The sequence below is a fragment of the Saprolegnia diclina genome, assembly GCF_000281045.1.
Source record: "Saprolegnia diclina VS20 unplaced genomic scaffold supercont1.26, whole genome shotgun sequence".
Lineage (NCBI taxonomy): Eukaryota > Oomycota > Saprolegniomycetes > Saprolegniales > Saprolegniaceae > Saprolegnia > Saprolegnia diclina.
The window spans coordinates 596,558-612,608 of record NW_008246093.1 but is presented as its reverse complement, the minus strand read 5'-3'; the positions used below and the strand labels follow the sequence as shown (position 1 = coordinate 612,608).

General features: G+C 57.7%; 5 protein-coding genes across 7 annotated transcripts; 2 read left to right on the top strand and 3 right to left on the bottom strand.

The window, feature by feature from the left end:
- Positions 1–1,110: 1,110 nt before the first annotated feature.
- SDRG_08633 (hypothetical protein) lies at positions 1,111–2,427 on the top strand. Its single transcript, XM_008614527.1, has one exon. The coding sequence runs from the start codon at positions 1,249–1,251 to the stop codon at positions 2,380–2,382; it is 1,134 nt and encodes a 377-aa protein (XP_008612749.1). The 5' UTR covers positions 1,111–1,248; the 3' UTR covers positions 2,383–2,427.
- A 238-nt stretch (positions 2,428–2,665) lies between these two features.
- SDRG_08632 lies at positions 2,666–3,957 on the bottom strand. Of its 2 annotated transcripts, XM_008614525.1 has the most exons (5): positions 3,595–3,957; positions 3,310–3,552; positions 3,111–3,259; positions 2,948–3,062; positions 2,666–2,894 (listed from the first exon to the last, which is right to left on the bottom strand). In XM_008614525.1, exons 1-5 carry the CDS (start codon positions 3,931–3,933, stop codon positions 2,754–2,756), a joined length of 987 nt encoding a protein of 328 aa, XP_008612747.1. In that variant the 5' UTR covers positions 3,934–3,957; the 3' UTR covers positions 2,666–2,753. The 2 variants fall into 2 exon arrangements, with proteins under 2 accessions (XP_008612747.1, XP_008612748.1); XM_008614526.1 differs by having other exon boundaries at positions 2,948–3,259.
- Positions 3,958–4,416: 459 nt separating this feature from the next.
- Positions 4,417–9,047, bottom strand: SDRG_08631 (hypothetical protein). Its single transcript, XM_008614524.1, has 21 exons — positions 8,795–9,047; positions 8,638–8,749; positions 8,457–8,590; positions 8,313–8,404; positions 8,154–8,265; positions 8,018–8,106; positions 7,671–7,962; positions 7,394–7,620; positions 7,263–7,339; positions 6,899–7,211; positions 6,673–6,836; positions 6,537–6,624; positions 6,404–6,493; positions 6,262–6,355; positions 6,070–6,216; positions 5,922–6,021; positions 5,646–5,877; positions 5,060–5,605; positions 4,815–5,014; positions 4,636–4,773; positions 4,417–4,588 (listed from the first exon to the last, which is right to left on the bottom strand). Exons 1-21 carry the CDS (start codon positions 9,016–9,018, stop codon positions 4,454–4,456), a joined length of 3,606 nt encoding a protein of 1,201 aa, XP_008612746.1. The 5' UTR covers positions 9,019–9,047; the 3' UTR covers positions 4,417–4,453.
- A 1,457-nt stretch (positions 9,048–10,504) lies between these two features.
- On the top strand, positions 10,505–13,510 carry SDRG_08630 (the record flags this gene model as incomplete). Of its 2 annotated transcripts, XM_008614522.1 has the most annotated exons (14): positions 10,505–10,633; positions 10,690–10,796; positions 10,858–10,936; positions 10,986–11,144; positions 11,192–11,317; positions 11,372–11,663; positions 11,716–11,847; positions 11,896–11,922; positions 11,984–12,195; positions 12,243–12,650; positions 12,695–12,859; positions 12,910–12,954; positions 13,001–13,126; positions 13,176–13,510. In XM_008614522.1, the coding sequence occupies exons 1-14, from the start codon at positions 10,577–10,579 to the stop codon at positions 13,317–13,319; spliced, it is 2,079 nt and encodes a 692-aa protein (XP_008612744.1). In that variant the 5' UTR covers positions 10,505–10,576. The 2 variants fall into 2 exon arrangements, with proteins under 2 accessions (XP_008612744.1, XP_008612745.1); XM_008614523.1 differs by lacking the exons at positions 13,001–13,126; positions 13,176–13,510 and having other exon boundaries at positions 10,577–10,633; positions 12,910–12,978.
- Positions 13,142–15,684, bottom strand: SDRG_08629 (hypothetical protein). Its single transcript, XM_008614521.1, has 16 exons — positions 15,556–15,684; positions 15,406–15,504; positions 15,185–15,358; positions 14,970–15,127; positions 14,835–14,928; positions 14,625–14,788; positions 14,432–14,578; positions 14,346–14,388; positions 14,241–14,299; positions 14,159–14,196; positions 14,026–14,109; positions 13,864–13,974; positions 13,761–13,818; positions 13,633–13,717; positions 13,506–13,589; positions 13,142–13,439 (listed from the first exon to the last, which is right to left on the bottom strand). The coding sequence occupies exons 1-16, from the start codon at positions 15,665–15,667 to the stop codon at positions 13,324–13,326; spliced, it is 1,626 nt and encodes a 541-aa protein (XP_008612743.1). The 5' UTR covers positions 15,668–15,684; the 3' UTR covers positions 13,142–13,323.
- Between the last annotated feature and the right edge of the window lie 367 nt (positions 15,685–16,051).

Genomic DNA, 16,051 nt, shown 5'->3' with positions numbered 1-16,051 from the left:
ATTCATATATAATAGTGTGCATGATAGAGTCGGAAGACCACTGACTGCGTGCTCTACAGTCTCGTTCGCAGAACCAGGACAGGTCGAATCAACTACCGGTATTTCCGTAAAAAAATGGAAAATACGATCCGGAAAAAACAGCCGGATACGAGTGTACTTGCACAAAAGGCTGCGAGCAGCGATCGGGTCAAAAGCCATGGGCTGTGGCTTGGGATGGAGTTAGCTTCGACACACGCACGACTATCTCCAAGACTACGCTGTCAGGCTCAGCAAGCAGGCGCGCGTGGCGCCTCGCAGCGGCGGCAAGAACCGGCGCCTCGTCTGCCCTTTGAAGGCTGCCCAATCTTCATCTCTACAAGCGCCATTTCAAGGCAGGTGCAATGTGAAAAAGCGCCGCTCCCGCGCAACTTCGACGGTCCCAAACCACACCATCGACAATGGCCTCGGCGCGGCCTCGTGGTGCATAAAGGTATGCACTAACGTTATGTCAACTTTTGCACTTGAAACAATATCGATGTATCAATGATTGCGGGCCGTCATGCGCTGGGTAGCGTCCCGTCTTGTCGTGCTGACACAAGCCAAGCAGCGAGTTGGCATGGGCCACCGACATCGAATGGCGTCATCGCCTACGTCTACGAGACGACTGCGGGTGCGTCGTACAGCGTCAGCACGGTACAGCACAACGGCACTCGTGTTGCCATGCACCAGACTGACATTACGTGGCGGCGGTCAAGGACCTCGGCGTTTCGGTGAGGTCTACGCCGCTTTTGGCAGCGAGATTCTTGTTGCTACACTTGCAGCAAGCTACATCGATGCGTCGATTTGACAACGAACTCTGGCTGGACGGTGTCATCAAGACGCCAACTCTGGGACTGCCACCATCGAGAAATCGTCGACCGGCGCTCCAGTAGAGGGCGTGTTGGCAAGGAGGAGCCGACGCAGTGACACCAATACTAGGCTTCCCGTAACCCATGCGTTGTTGAAGGACGACGTACCCTAGCCCTTTGCACATGGCGTTTGATTGGGTCACCGCAATGCGCTTCCGGCCACGGATTGGCCAATAGTTAACGAGCAATACATTGCGAGCATCTTAGATAAGCCAAATCGAGCAAAAGATACGACGCGGTGTGGACTGCTGCGCGGGGCGTCGGCGCTCGCCGAGCCCGGCCCACCGAGGAGTCGTACAGCGGTCGACCCAAGTATGTCCATAGCCCTCGCCGCGACCCTATCTCCTCGTTGTCATCGTCGATGTCCTATCATGTTCCACAGTGGTCGTCGGATGACGCTACAGCACCACCTGCGGTGATGTGCAACGTAGCCATTCGAAAAGCAATGGCGACCGCCGCAAGCTACGACTTTGTCATCCCGGCCGACCGCATCGCGCAGCGCCCGCGGCCCTTTGGCTCGCAAAAGCTTCTCGTCTACCGCAAGGCCACGCGTGGCATCGAGCACACGACGTTCGAGGCGCTGCCGTCACTCCTCACGCCCGGCGATCTCCTCGTGCTCAACGATACGCGCGTCGTGCCGGCGCAGGTGCGCTTGACGACGCCGATCGATGGCTGCGTGAGCCTCCTCTTCCTCGACCCGCTCCGCGCCGAGCACACATCGATGGACGTGCTGCTCAGCGCGCCGTTGCCGCTTGGCACGACGCTGTCGCTGCCCGAGGGCCTCACCTTCCGCGTGGACACGCTCGTCGGCGGCGTGCCCGAGGTGCACACGGGTACGCTCTTTGGCCTGACGCACGAGCCGCTGCACACGTACCTCGCGCGCGTCGGCGAGATGCCATTGCCGCCGTACGTCGCCCGTGTGCCCGACAAGGAGGACGAAGCCGCGTACCAAACCTCGGTCGCCAACACGCCCGGCGCGATCGCGGCGCCGACGGCCGGCTTGCACTTTTACCCGGCCTTGCTGCAGCAGCTCTCAGACGCCGGCATCGACCACGTCTGCGTCACGCTGCATGTGGGCTACGGCACGTTTCGCAGCTTTGCGAGCGAGTTTGTCGAGCAGCACCGCATGGACCGCGAGCGCTACCACGTGAGCAGCGCGACGCGGGCTGCGATCCGCAAAGCGCGCGCCGAGGGCCGGCGCGTCATCGCGGTTGGGACGACAGCCACTCGCGTGCTGGAGACGATTGGCGCGGGCTTTGATGACGCGTCGACCGCGCCGCTCGAAGGCGAGTCCGGCATCTTCATCTACCCGCCCTACACCTTCCAAGTGCTCAACGGTCTCTTCACCAACTTCCACTACCCCAAGACGTCGGTGCTGACGCTAACGGCGGCGTTTTGCGGGTCCCAAGAAGCGCTGCTTGACACGATCTACAAGGAGGCCATGGACAAGGAGTACCTCTGGTACTCGTACGGCGACGGCATGCTCGTGCTCTAAGTACTTTCTTGGTAATAGCAACAAAATGCTTTCTCTATGCAACAACTAGAGGGAATTGAACTCTCGGTACCCAAGACGTGGTGTCGCTACGGCACAGCTGTACTATGGCAAAGTCCACGAAGTCCAGGATCACGGCAGGAAGCTAGTAAGCTCGTATCGAGCTGTTGCACCGACCGGGTGAGTCTCCTACGAGCAATGGCAATGGCGTGACGTGATCAAGTTGGCGTGTCCCAGAACGGGATGCGACGACCAAGAAAGGGCAGTCGATGAAACTCCCAAATAATGTCCTATCGCAAAAGATGTATATTGGCTACAGAATAATAATCTAGTGTCATCTCAAGTGGAGCCAGCGTCGTCATTCGTATGACGACTTAGAGAAAGTAGTCGGGCGCCCGCGGCTTGGACGAGCCGGCAAAGTTGCGCGGCGCCGGGTCAAACTGGATGAATTTGCACGCGTCGTAGACCTTCTCGCCCGACGTTTGCGCAAACATCTCGTCGACTTCCATGAGCGCCTACGACGACGATGAGGAGGAGGATGGCGAAGCGAACGAAGTAGAGGGCGTACGGCTTGGTTGCCGACGCGGTAGCAGTAGTTGGGCGCCGAGAAGATCGTGACGACGCCGCGCTGGTGCATCCACTGATAGCCCTCCATGACAAGCTGGTGGGCACGTGCGACAAAGCTACGCTCATCGTGTAATATGAGGAAGACGGGCGACTGACGAGTCTACCTGAGGCCGTTGGCGCGGGTAAATTGCTCGGTGATGTCGGCGCCGAACGTGTAGCCAGCACCGCGGGCAGAGATGCCCCAGCCACCGCGCTCGTCCGGGTCGGACCACACGAGGTCGCACATGGGGCCTTCGTGGGGCACTTCTTGAAACTAGATTGGAGGATCAACTTCTGCATGCGGAAAGGGAGGGAAGGACGTACGCGGTCGACGGCGCGGGCGTGGTCGAGCGTCTCGAGCGACGGCGAGAGGCCACCGTGCATGCAAAAGATCTTGTTCTCGACAAGCGCGGTCATCGGGAGGTAGTCAAAGAGGTCCATAAAGGTGAGCCAGACCGCGGCCGTGCCAAACTTGCGGAGACACTCGTCGTAAAAGCCGTAGACCTGCGTGACCTGGCGCGACTCGTGGTTGCCGCGAAGGATCGTCACGCGCGTCGGGTACCGCACCTAAAGCGAGGCTAAGCCATGACCAAGTCGATGGACACGTACCTTGAGCGCCACGAGCAGCGTCACGGTCTCGAGCGAGTAGTAGCCGCGGTCGACGTAGTCGCCCATGAAGAGGTAGTTGGTATCCGGGCATTGGCCGCCAATGCGGAAGAGCTCAATGAGGTCGTAGAACTGGCCGTGGATGTCGCCGCAGATGGTCACGGGGCAGCGCACCTCGTGCACGTTCGACTCCTTCCCGAGGATCTCCTTGGCCTTCTTGCAGAGGTCGATGACCTCGACCTCCGAGAGCATGCCCTTCTCCGGCGTGTTGGTGCGCAGGCGCGTGATCTGCTCGTCGAGTACCTTGTGGTTGAGCTCGTCGACCGCGATCGTCGTTGCCATCGTCGTCCCTCCTCCGCAGCAAATTGGTGACTGAAGGCGTCGGCTTCATTATGCACCAATCACCTTGCGTTCTGCACGCAATTGCATCTTTATAGCCAATCCCCGCACATTATGCTAGGATTTCAGCCAATGAGCGCGGCTTCCGAGCTCCCACCGTATTTCAAATCCCCACGCTTTAAACTCATTGGATTTTTGTATACTCTCGTGCTGGATTTTATTCCATAGCATTACTGCGGCCACCGACGTTGAAGCGGCAGCTGACCGCCATGTCGCCAACCTCGACCTCGACCGTGTCATGATCAAGACAGGGCGCAAGTGCTCCTCTGTGGCGAGGGCGGCGCCATGGACCGGCCGTGGCGATGGCCCTGGCAGGCTAGCCTCGACCGGAGCCGACGCGCATGACGAGCCTCCCCGGCGTGGATGCCCATGGATGCTTAAGGATGCGATGCGAGGGTGGCAGGAAGGAGGCTGCGTGGACGGCGACCGACATACACTGCAACGTACTACATTGCCAAAGCGCTTAGGCGTCGATGGGCGGCAACTTGCTCGTGAGGCCGCCCGTGTTGCGCCGTGCGAGCGATGGCAGGCTACCTTGGTTGCCGCCGAGCGCCTTGACAAGCGCCGCATGCTGCTGCTTGAGCTGCTGGATCTGCGACTATAGGACGCACGCATGAAGCGTCGTATGCATGCGGAGGACGGAACCTTTTGCAGGTCGCACTCGCGCCGGAGGTCCGAGTCGCGCTCATCGAGCACGCGCCGGTCTCGCTGCTTGGCCCGGAGGCTGTTGACTTCGCTTTGGCTTGCCTTGACGCTGTAAAACTCGCGCCGAAGGTCGTTCACCTACATCCTCGGTCTTCTCTGTGCACTCGTCAAGTGTGTACCTGGCCTGTCAGCAGCGCATTCTCCCGCTTCAGTCGCATCATCTCGTTGTGGTTCATCTTCATGCCTTTGACGAGCTTGCTCTTCATGCTCTCGACTTCCTTCTCGAGGTACTCGCGCTGTCGGTTGTACTCTTGCTGCGCGTCGAGGTCGCCGCCAACGTCGGCGACCACCTTGCCGTGCTCGTATTTTTTGTAGAGTCCTACAACATTGTCATGTCTCTCTTCGATTTGGTGCAAGCGCGCACCAATGACACTGGCTTTGAGCGCCTTCTTGGCGTCAAGGAGCTGGGCAACGTCGTGCAAGTCGGACTGGAACTGCTTGATGAGCGACCGCCCAGTTTTGATCTCTAGGAGCTGCGTGTTGATGTCCTTTTGCATGCCGTCCATCTTGAGCGTGAGCTCGCCAATCATCAAGTCCAGCGCTGCGTTCGACTTGTGGTAGTGCTCGAGCTCTTGGTCCATTTCTTCGATCTGGAGCTTCATGTCGGCGATCTCGACTTCGCGTGGCTCGATTTGGCGCTTGAGCTCCTTGATCTTGTAATCGAGCACAAATTTGAACTTCTCGAGCTCCTGGTTCTTCTTTTTGAGGTCGTAAATGCGCTTCTCCTTGTCCTGAATCGTCTCTTCGCGCTCGCGAATCTCTTTTTTGTGTCCCTGGATGTCCTTTTCGAGGCCCTTGATGTTTTCGTAGAGCTCGCGGCCTTTCTCTTGCAGCGATCGAATTTCCTCTTTTTGGTCCTCGATATCTTTTTGGAGCGCCGTGAATTTCTTCTTCATAATGCCATTTTCGCCTAACAACAATTTTGACATTGCATTGGGTTGCATTTATACCTTTGAGCCGGAGCGTAGCCTCGCGTTCTTCGAGAAACTTGGCGTCGTACTTGGCCTTGACTTCTTCGATCTCGAGGTCCGCGTCCTCTTCGATCTGCTTCTTGCTGTCGTCGAACTCGCTCATGATCTCCTCCTTCTCGCTGCCGAGCTGCGTCTGCTTGACTTGCTCTGTCTCGACCTTGTGGTCGTACTCGGTGGTCATTTCCGCCAAAAACTGCGCATGGCTCTCGACCTAACGATGCGCTCTCAATACGGTGCAATGTTTCAAGTTGATACCAAAAGCTGGTTCTCTTCTTCCCAGCGCGCGTTCTCTTCGTCGCGCTCTTGCGTCAGTGCCTCGTAGCGCTCAACTTCGGCTTTGATTTTGGCTTCGTACCTAGTACAATATATCATTCTCCAGTGTTTTTGTGGAAAATCGACGTACGTTCGTCGCATTTCGTCAATCTCGCGCTGGTGGTTGGTGTCGAGCTCGTGGAATTTGGTCTCGTACTCGAGCTCCATCTCGCGCTTGTCCTCTTGGAGGTCGCCGCAGCGCTGCCGGTCTTGGGTCAGTTCGGATGTGAATTTATCGCTAGTTTCGTAAGTCGATTTTGAAAGCGCGGCTTGCCAGTTGTACCTGACTTCTTGGATTTTTTCCTTGTAGTTCATGTCCTTGAGCCGCAGCTGGTACTCGTTGTGCAGCGTGAGCTCGTCGACCTTGGCCTTGAGCTCTACGTTTCCGCATTTCTTTCTCGCCACTACGAGGACGCCAATCCGACCTTGCATGATGCGGTTCTTCTCCTCCAAGTCGGACTTGGTCACGAGGATTTCTTCGGCAAATTGCATGACATTATCGCGCTCGCTGCGGCCTAGTACAATATTGTCGATATATTTTTGTCCTCAAACGCATACCTTTGAGTTTCGAGTTGAGCGACGATTCTTTGGTTTCGAAAATACACAGCGAGCCATCTTCGCCGACGGAAAAGAGATATTGGTTGTCCTACGGGGCGTGCTCCACCACATGTTCTAGAGAGGGAATAGGGTCTACATGCGACAAGCGCAGCCGCGCCACCGGCAAGTCGTGGCACTGGTACTCCAAATACGGACTTTCAGGCTCGAGCGGCAACTTGTACATGCGGATGCTGCCGGGTCGGCGCGGCTCGATCGTACCCACAAACAATAGCTGCTGGGACGTGGTCATCGCGATCGGTCCTACGCAACGAGTGTCCGTCATTCCGTCACTCCATTGTATACATTGAAATAAAGCAAAATACCGTAAAGACAGTTAGCCGCGTGCTCGATCCGCGGCGCGCCGGCCGCCAAGTCAATCTCCTTGAGCGTGCCGTCCGTGCCCGACGCGTACAAGAGCGCCGAGTCGGCGGCGAGCGCAATGTCCGAGTAGTTGCAGCGCGGGTGCGTGTGGCCGTCACCGACTTTGACTGCATTGCGCACGTCCCACTGAAAGATCGAGCCGTCCGAGCCGCACGACACGAGCTTGCGGTCGCCGTGCTTCCATACAATCGCGTTGACCTGGTTGGTGTGGCCGCGCAGCACCGTCATGAGCTCGCCCGAGTACGTGCCGTAAACCTAGTCGCGTTTCATCAATAGTGTCCTCGTTTCCATTTCCGAAGGGCGTACTTGAATCGTATTGTTGTTGGCGACCGCAAAGTACTGCCCGCCGTGGCTGAACCGCACTTCCTTGCACGCCTTGACCGCTATGAAAAATTACAAGAGCGTCCTCCACCCGATAGCCGATATTGCAACTGTACGGAATTCGCGGTACGGCCGAATGTCGTCCATGAGAATGTTGAGCATGCGCAATTTGTCAGTGAACGCGACGACAACGTGCAGACCGGACGGGTGCAGCGCCACCGCGAGCGCCTCTTCTTTGAAAAATTTGAAAATGTCGGTCGACTTGTCGCTGTAGTTCCAGACGCGGACAGACTTGTCGACACCGCACGTGACAATGAGCGGTTTGCGAATGCACACATCAAGCCTAGTCACCGCCATGATTATGATCTAGCACCACACAATTGAAGCATATACCCCGTAATGTGCGACGAGCCGTTGGCGCCCGGTCGATGGAACGGCGTCGAGACGAGCTCAAAGTTCATCGCATCTTCCTTGAGAATATCTGTCGAGCTCAGCGTGAGCATGTACAGCTGGTTGCTCTCGAGCGAGCACACGAGCATGTCTTCGCTCGGCGAAATCGCAAGGTTCTGAACAATCTGCGAGCTCCCGTCGATCGTGAAGCTCTTGGTGCGCTTGTACTGCTCGCGAACGTCGTCACTTTTCTCGTAAATACGAATGACACCCCCCGCGCCGCCCCCCACAAACCCTAGTCCCATGACATATTGTCGCACCGATCTTTAAACACCAAATTTGGAGCATACCTTTGGTGTACGCGAGGAGCGACGAGATGTATTGACCGTCGGACGGCGACGAGCTGAGGACGATGCGAAATTCGAGGCTCTCAAATAACCTAATCCAAGAACCAACGATAAGATCTGACAATGTGCACTCGTCTACCAGAGCTCGCCCGTGAGGGCGGCGGCTACGAGACGATCATCCGGCAGCCATGTGTGGCACAGAAAGTTGCCGGGCTCGCGTTTGAGTGAGTTGACTTGTTGGCGCAACTGCCCTAAACCCAACGAATTATACCCCGTTTCAGACTCGAAAACGACGAACCATCGACCAATTTGAAGAATTTGATGGTGCTGGCGCCACTCGCACAAATCGTGTTGTTGTCGTTGGGGCTAAAGTCCACCTGGACGACGGTACTAGGGACATGTATGCCTAATAACCTCGTAGTTGAAAGGTGCATTTGCCTACCTGCCGTATTGCGACACGGAGCGCACGGTCGCGACGACTTTGGTTTTCTCCCAGGACCACAGCACGAGGTTCCATTCGGGGTGCCCTCCCTGCGCGATGATGTACTTGCCATCGGCCGAGAAGGCGAGGCTCACCTACATGAGATTCATGTTTTCAACTCCGGTTGACAGCGACCACGTACGTAGACGTCCGAGCCCAAATCGGGAAACGACAGGGGCTTCTTTCGGCGAAGCGTCGTGAGGTCGTAGACGTGAATAAGCCCATGTTCGCTGCGCTCAGCGACCGCCACGTACCTACGCCACAAGCGTAGAACCAATTTAGACATCAAGAGAACGGACTTGCGGCTCGAAGCGACGGCCATGGCGGTGATTCCGCCCGCGTTGCCTTCGATGCCATGGATGAACTGCTGCTCTTTCGTCTCAATGTTGTGGACGACGAGGTTGTGGCCGCAAGGAAAGACGACTGTGTTCTCCTCGCAGAAAGCCACGTTGCTGCGCACGCTGCCCTTGAGCCCGTACATGTAGCGGTGCACGAGCATCGCGGCTGTCGCGGTCGCCGCCATCCCGCGTCGGTTCGCGTGCGAAACTTGCGTCCAAAACGGATTTGCACCAATCCGCAGGCGTATCTTTTACATCAGCTCATGGATTGGCTGGCATTGCGGAATTATAGCCAATTCAAAGCCACGTCGACGCTGATTGGTCCATTTGGATCTTGCACCACTTGAAGCGTCCCTGACGCAGCTGCTGCACAGGAAGACAATAATGCACTTTGCTTGTTTTACGGCACATTCTCGAGTCTACACCTCGTCGCAGGCGCGGGCGGTCGACTCGCCTCGCACAAACGGCTCGCCACTTTGGCAAACCGACGGTGGTAGCTGCACTTGCCGTGGACCGAAGTAACGCAGCAGGGGCAATCGACGATGCGCACCTGGGTTCAGGGCCATAGCCGTGCGGCAGAGACGCCGCCGCCGGCACGTCTAAAACCCGGCTCCAAGGCGACAGGCAAGCGCGTCAACTAGCAGCGACGCGTGTAGCGATGACGAGCCAACAGGAGGGCACGCGGTACTGCAGTTGCGTGCGGCCGTCAACACGTCAACACGCATCTTCGTCAATGGCACGTGGGACCGCCGAACCCAGCCGCGTCACGCCACTGCATGGGATTGGTGCAAATCGAACGCGGGCTCGGCCAATCAAACGCGCGCATCGAGATGATCGGGCACAGTTTTTCCTCGGAGTCTTCATGGCTCTTCATACGACACCTTTAACTCGCTGCACTCTTGGGTGACAGCATCTCGATTCCGGTTTGGTCGTCCTTTCCTTCCTCTCCGTGTACGACGCTTGCTTGGAGAGAGCTCTTCGTCATTCTCGGGTGGTGGCCTCAGAATCAGCACTAGTCCACGCCGCTTCGTTGGCGGTGGATCGGTCGGATGACGTCCCCACGTCTATCCAGGTTGTGGCAAGGACCTTAGCACGACGCGCGACATGATTCTGTTATAGCTTTGTCCTCGGCGCTTGGTTCAATCGTGTGTACTAACTCAGTAACGTTAGTATGAGCGTGCCGGCGTTTAGTTGGTCGTTGAATTGAAACGTGAAAAGCGCCGTGCAGTGAGAACCTTGCCGCTGAATTCAGAGCGTTGCAAGCTAGCGTTGCAAAGCACATTGCGATATTGGTCACCCCGAGATGACGTAGTAGTCTACGCATAGTCAAAATATATAAAGTGAAAAATGTACTTAGTTAGTCGCTGGACGGCGTCGTCGGCTGATTCGAAGGGGCCGCGTGGGCGGTCGCGCGCGTTACGCCGCGTTCCTTTTGGCTTCGCAAGTCATTACCGACGGCATGCTTTCCATACAACGACCAAGACTTGTATTCAAGAGAGTATCCGGGGTACTCCTTGTTTGCGACGTTTGTAGGCCTCATTCGCAGCATACAAATCAAGACTACCTGCCGATCACTTCCCTAAATACAAAGAGAGTATAGGATATACAAGGAATGTCTCGCCATTATACCGTGCGCTGATTGGTGCGATTCCACTAGGTATCCAGACAGCAGAGGGTTGCCACTGCTTGGGCCATCTCGGAGGCCTATTCCGTCATCCTCCAGCCGACTGCCAGATCGCGACCATGGGTGCACCGATGATGGACGAGACGCGCGCCGGGTCCACGCCCAAGGGCGCCAAGGTACTGGAGCCATCCTCGCGCCCTGCCAAGTCGGCTCATGCAACGTACGTATGTAGCCCGTCCTCGTTGCGCAGGCGCCGATGCCCCGCTTCGCCTTCGTCGACGAGTTCATCGAGTGCACGCTCGTGATCGAGCACTACGACCTAGTGCCCAAGCAAAGCGAGTACGTCATTCTCGTTCGCCTGCGCCTGCAATGGGCTCATGATGCGGATGCTATCTTCCAGCGGCGCGCTCTCGCTGCCGTTCCAAGTCGCGCTCGTGCACGAAGACACGAAGCTCACGACCGAGACGTCGTCGCATCTCGTACGCCCACTCTGTATGTAGAAGCGTCGGTGCTACGCTGTGTACCTAGACGATTGACCCGACGACGCCCCTCGTCTTTACCTCCGAGACGTGCACCTTCCGCTTCTCGCTCCAGCACGTGCTCCGCAACATGTGCCTCCGCTGCTTCGTGCCGTCGACAGATTGCACGTCGCTCTCGACGCTCACGTCGCCCTTCTCGATCGTCAAGGTAGCTGCGAGGCCATCTCGATGCCATGCCGACACCACTTGCAACAGGAAAAGCTCGTTGTTTCGGAGCAACCGCCCGACGTCTGGTTCAAGGACGAGGGCGGGAAGGACAAGAAGATCTGCGTCCAGGTCAACGTGCAGGCGGCGCCCGGCCACAGCGTCATTGACCGCGTGGTAATACCTTGTCAACTGTCCTTTGTTCGTAGCATGACGGACCATGGCATGTAGATTCCGTTGACACTGCAGCTGCTGTACGACTCGGGCGAGCCCGTCCCGAATGCGTCCGTGCCCAGCGTCAACACTGCGGCGAGCATCCTCAAGCTGTACCCGGACCTGCCACCGCACATCACCAACGGCCACGTCAAGCTCGAGTTCCGCATTGAAGATGTGTCCAAGAACCACCAGAACCACTGCTTTCTCCTGCGCATTGCGCCGCAGTCGTCCAACGTCTACGAGGACTTGGCGGCCGTCGATACGCAGCCGGTCGCCATTCGCTCCAAGCGCAACAAGCGCCGACTGAGTACGTCGCCCGTTTCCGTACTCGCGTTTTCTTACCCGACACCGCTTTCTAGGCTCGCTCAAGTCACCGTCCAACATGGGCGGCATGACAGGCATGTCACCGTCGTGCCAGCGCCCGCGCATGATCCCGACGCCGACGCACGGCGCAACGCCGACCAGCAACGCGTACACGCCGGGCTCGCGCCGTACGCCGTATCCTCGTTTTCAAAGACGACACTGACAAGTTTTCCTAGGCGCCACGCCCCACAACGTGCCCCGACGTACGTTCGCGAATCATCGTCGGGTAGAAAAAGGGACTAACGGCATTTTGTCGGCTATTAGCGCGCATGACGTGGACCGACACCATGCAAGAGTGGAAGCTTATCGGCTATGAGATCCATGGCGACGGCACGACCAACCACCAGGCGCCGCTGTACCGCTGCGTGAGCTGCCAGCGCTTCTCGGACGCGACCAAGACGGGCGAGCACGCGCCCAACTGCGGCTTTGTCAAGCACCAGCAGGCGCGCCGGGCGGCCGCGACGCCGCAGGCCCAGGTACCACCACGCTCCTTCCACGCCCAACGCTCACGAACGACAAGCAGATGTATGGCCCGTACACGCCGTCCAACTACACGCCGCAGCACCATACGCAGCAGTTCACGCCGTCGCACGCCAACATGGTGTACACGCCGTCGCACGCGGCCTACAACCCGGCGACAGTCGCCGCCGCGTACCAAGCCGCCGCTGTCGCCGCAGCCGCCGCGTACACGCCGACGAACGCCGCCAGCATGAGCTACAACAACATGCAAGCGTACACGCCGTCGTCGCAGCAGGCCTACACGCCATCGTCCAGCACGAACGTCAACCCGAACGTCAACCCGAACGTCAACACGAACGCAGTTCTCAAGACCGAAAACATCTTCCTCCAGACGGAGCGCGAGCCCGAGCCCGAGACGCGCGAGGCCACCGACATGATGATGACGGACCTCACGATGGACGGCCTCATGAGCGTACGCCATCTTGTGTCAATATGTGTTCTGAGACTGGTCTGTAGACGCCAACGACCGAGACCGACGCGACCGACTGGTCCTTCAACACGCTCAACATGGCGGCCACGTCCTCGGCGGCTGCCACGACATCGCTCTTTGCGGGCTCGACGCCGCCGAGTGACGAGCAGTACGTGTCGTTGATCCTCGCGCAGATGCAAGTCGACATGCACGTACGTCCTTGCCTCTTTGGAGATAGATCACTCAATCTGGGTGGGGTTAGGGTCAAAAGATGGGACTGCCCGCCTTCAACCAGTTCCAGCAACTCGTACGTCGCGTTCGCACTATGTAGGATGCTCATGGGAGAGGCGTAGGTGGGCTTCTACAAGGAGTCGACCGACAACATGTCGCAGACGCAAGTGCTCTTCAGCCCGCTCTCGGACTTTCCACTCTGCAACAGTCCTGCCGTGGCATCGAGCCTCGAGACGGCCATGCAATACGTACGCTTCGATGGTGCTGTTGTCAGCGGCTCACACTACTGTTATCTAGTCGCCGGGGGCCGTGTTCTTCTTGGCGAAATGCGTTGGCGGCCTTGGGAAGCTCCAAGAACAAGCACTCATGTACTACTGGAGCCAGCAGCAGCAACAACAACAGCAACAGCAGCAGCAACAGCAGTCGTTGTTTGCGTCGTAGAGCATCAACTGTCGTCGTCGCTGCCGTCGTCGTCGCCGCTGCGAACGACCTTTTCCTTGATTGCGATGAGCTCGATCGTAAAGACGAGTGTTGCGTTGCCGGGGATCTTGGGCGGCCGACCTAGTTTGTGGTTAGTGTATCGATTCTCACATTTCATTTTTGTACATTTTCACAAAATGGTCGTACCTTTGACGCCGTACGCGAGCTTGGGCGCACACGTAACACGCGCGGTCTCGCCCACACTCATGCGAAGCAGCGCCACGTCCCACCCTGCGCGACTTTCGAAGTGTGATTTTACACAGTCGATGTGTACCTTCAATGACGTGGCCACAGCCAACTTTGAACTCGAGGGCCCCGCCCCGGGTCCGCGACGACTCGAAGACTTTGCCGTTCTCAAACTACGTGAATTCGATACATTGATACTATTGTGGAGGCGGGTACCGCGCCAACGTAGTGCACGCGGGCGTACTGGCCGCGGTTCGGGTAATTTTCTTTGTCGCTACATGTTTGTCCTGTAGGGATAGGGTCCTCGAGCTAGCATTACCCTTCGAGCAGCACCTCGTGGCGCAGACCGGGCACCATTGTGAGACGCTCGCGCTCGAGCGCGTCAAGGCGGTCGAGTTCGTCTTGGTAGATTTGCTGTTCGCGGGCTTCCCTAACCCGGAGAGTCATGGTGACTGGAGATGGCTTTAGTCGAAAGGAGTACGCTTCACGGCGCCGACGTTCGATCTCGAGCTCGCGCTCGCGTTTGGCCCGCAACCGCTTCTCTTCGGCCAGCCGATTGGCATTCCTAGATTCAAAACGTGGAGAATATTGTCGTATTGAATAAAGAGCAATACCACCACATGGACACCTTGTTCTTTGTGGCGGCGAGGACCTACTACCGCGTGAGCTCTTCCCGATCGCGTAGCTGAAGTGGACGTCGCCGAGGTCGGTGAGAAGGCCTCTGGCCACGCCCAGGGCCAGCAGCGTCGCAAATTCTACGGACAGGGGATCGCACTCGGCCGTTTTACGAAAGTGGACAACTTGTCTTGGATTGATTGCGCATGTTGTACACAATATGACAAAACTAGAACATTCGGATACGGGATTGTCACCAAAAGTGTATATACCTCGTTGAAGTTGATGGTGCCGTTGCCGTCGCGATCGACTTCGTGGATGATGGCCTTGAGGTCCATGCCGAGCGGGTTTTGCCCGAGGTTCTTCATGAGTGTCGCGAGCTCGTGCTCGTCAATCTCGCCGCTGGCGTCGGCGTCGATCTAGCTCGTTATTTTAGTACAGTGTCTACGTTGAACTATTGCAAACGGCTTGAAACTGCGAGCGCAAATTCGCGATTTCGTCAGGACCAAACATGAGCGCGAGCTCAATCGACGGACAGTACGTATCGTGCTCGCGCTGGTGGTGAAGCATGGCCATGAACTGCGACAAGTTGATGTGGTTCGTGGCAATGCCCACCGTGTCCATAAGCGCTAGGACGACTATAGTAGACTGATTGGCCTTGATGAATCGACCAACTTTGGACGTCGTCCTTGGTCGCCATGTCGCCAAACGAATGCAGCATGGCCTGGAGCTCGTCCAGACCAATCTCGCCGCTGCCGTCCGTGTCAAACTAGGCAGTTGTGCTTGCGTGCACTACGGCGTCGAACGTACCTTGCGGAACTGCTCTTCAATCATACGCAGCTCGTCCGCCGAGTACGGGTTGGCTGCACGCGCGTTCAAGTGCTGCGACTTGCGGCGCTCGTCGTCCGTCGACGTGGCTGCGTTCGCTGGGGTCTCTGTCATGGCCACGACCTCGGAGCCCGTCGGTGCTACTCCAAGTCCCATCACGCACTCCGTCACACCACGACCGAGGAAGGCTCTCGCACCACCGTCTCGCTCTCGGTGCGTCTCGCTTTCGATCGGCGGTTGCTCCGCAATAAGCGCAGGCTCACTCGGCAGTGCGTCCTCGGCGGGTTTGCTCTCCGTTGGTGCAGCGTCCGTCGACTCGTCGGCGTCATGGGCTGTTGCACGTTCGTGCTCGTTCATGGCTGTCGAGGAATCTAATTGCCATCGACAGTGCGCTAAAGATACGCGCCGGAGAACCGACCGTGGCTGACCGCGCCGAGCGGTGCGTCGTCGCTGCCAAGCAGCTTGGGCTTGACCCACGAGCTCGCTTGCGTGATCGCATTGTAGTAGTAATACAGACCTAGTTGACAAGCGACGCTAATGCGCTTGAGGCAAACAGAAGGGCGCGTACCCGAGTCGGCGTCGTAGTAGCGCTGAACGATCGTTTGCAGCTGGGCGCGGGCCACCCGGCGCGCGAGGCGCGCCCGGTACATGCACTGCAGCTTCGTGGCGGCCGCGTCCATTGGGATCTCAATGGTCGTTTTAACTGACAGTTACATCCTATGACGTGGCGCGTTGTGGCGGCAGATCCAAGATCGCGATAGGACTGCAAAGCGCTGCGTGCAAGCTACCGACTGCATGCTCCTACCCGAGCTCCCGTGGACTAGCAACGTCAACGCAGGATCGAGTCCACGACTTAGGGCCGGGAGTCGACTGCGGCCGCAAAGAACACACCACAAAGAAATACTAGAAACACAAAACACACTGATATTGCGACGTTGGCGGTGTGTGGCGACAGTACACGGTGATTGCTGGCGCCAGCATTGTCTTCTTCCTCCTTGATCATGCGGAAAACGTTGGCGTCGACGGTGCGGCTCCTCGACCACGCTGTCGTCCAGGGTCACCTT

What these genes read in the sequence shown, in the direction of transcription:
- SDRG_08633 (XM_008614527.1), top strand. Translation starts at nt 1,249, where the DNA reads ATGTCCTATCATGTTCCACAGTGGTCGTCGGATGACGCTACAGCACCA.
- SDRG_08632 (XM_008614525.1), bottom strand. Translation starts at nt 3,933, where the DNA reads ATGGCAACGACGATCGCGGTCGACGAGCTCAACCACAAGGTACTCGAC. An exon ending in ACGCCCGCGCCGTCGACCGC is followed by an intron (nt 3,260 to 3,309) that starts GTACGTCCTTCC and finishes CCTCCAATCTAG; the next exon opens with TTTCAAGAAGTGCCCCACGA. An exon ending in ACCCGCGCCAACGGCCTCAG is followed by an intron (nt 3,063 to 3,110) that starts GTAGACTCGTCA and finishes CGATGAGCGTAG; the next exon opens with CTTTGTCGCACGTGCCCACC.
- SDRG_08631 (XM_008614524.1), bottom strand. Translation starts at nt 9,018, where the DNA reads ATGGCGGCGACCGCGACAGCCGCGATGCTCGTGCACCGCTACATGTAC. An exon ending in GGCTCGTCGCACATTACGGG is followed by an intron (nt 7,621 to 7,670) that starts GTATATGCTTCA and finishes GGCGGTGACTAG; the next exon opens with GCTTGATGTGTGCATTCGCA. An exon ending in GAAGAACCGCATCATGCAAG is followed by an intron (nt 6,356 to 6,403) that starts GTCGGATTGGCG and finishes GCGGAAACGTAG; the next exon opens with AGCTCAAGGCCAAGGTCGAC.
- SDRG_08629 (XM_008614521.1), bottom strand. Translation starts at nt 15,667, where the DNA reads ATGGACGCGGCCGCCACGAAGCTGCAGTGCATGTACCGGGCGCGCCTC. An exon ending in GCTCGGCGCGGTCAGCCACG is followed by an intron (nt 15,359 to 15,405) that starts GTCGGTTCTCCG and finishes GATGGCAATTAG; the next exon opens with ATTCCTCGACAGCCATGAAC. An exon ending in GCACCGAGAGCGAGACGGTG is followed by an intron (nt 15,128 to 15,184) that starts GTGCGAGAGCCT and finishes GACTTGGAGTAG; the next exon opens with CACCGACGGGCTCCGAGGTC.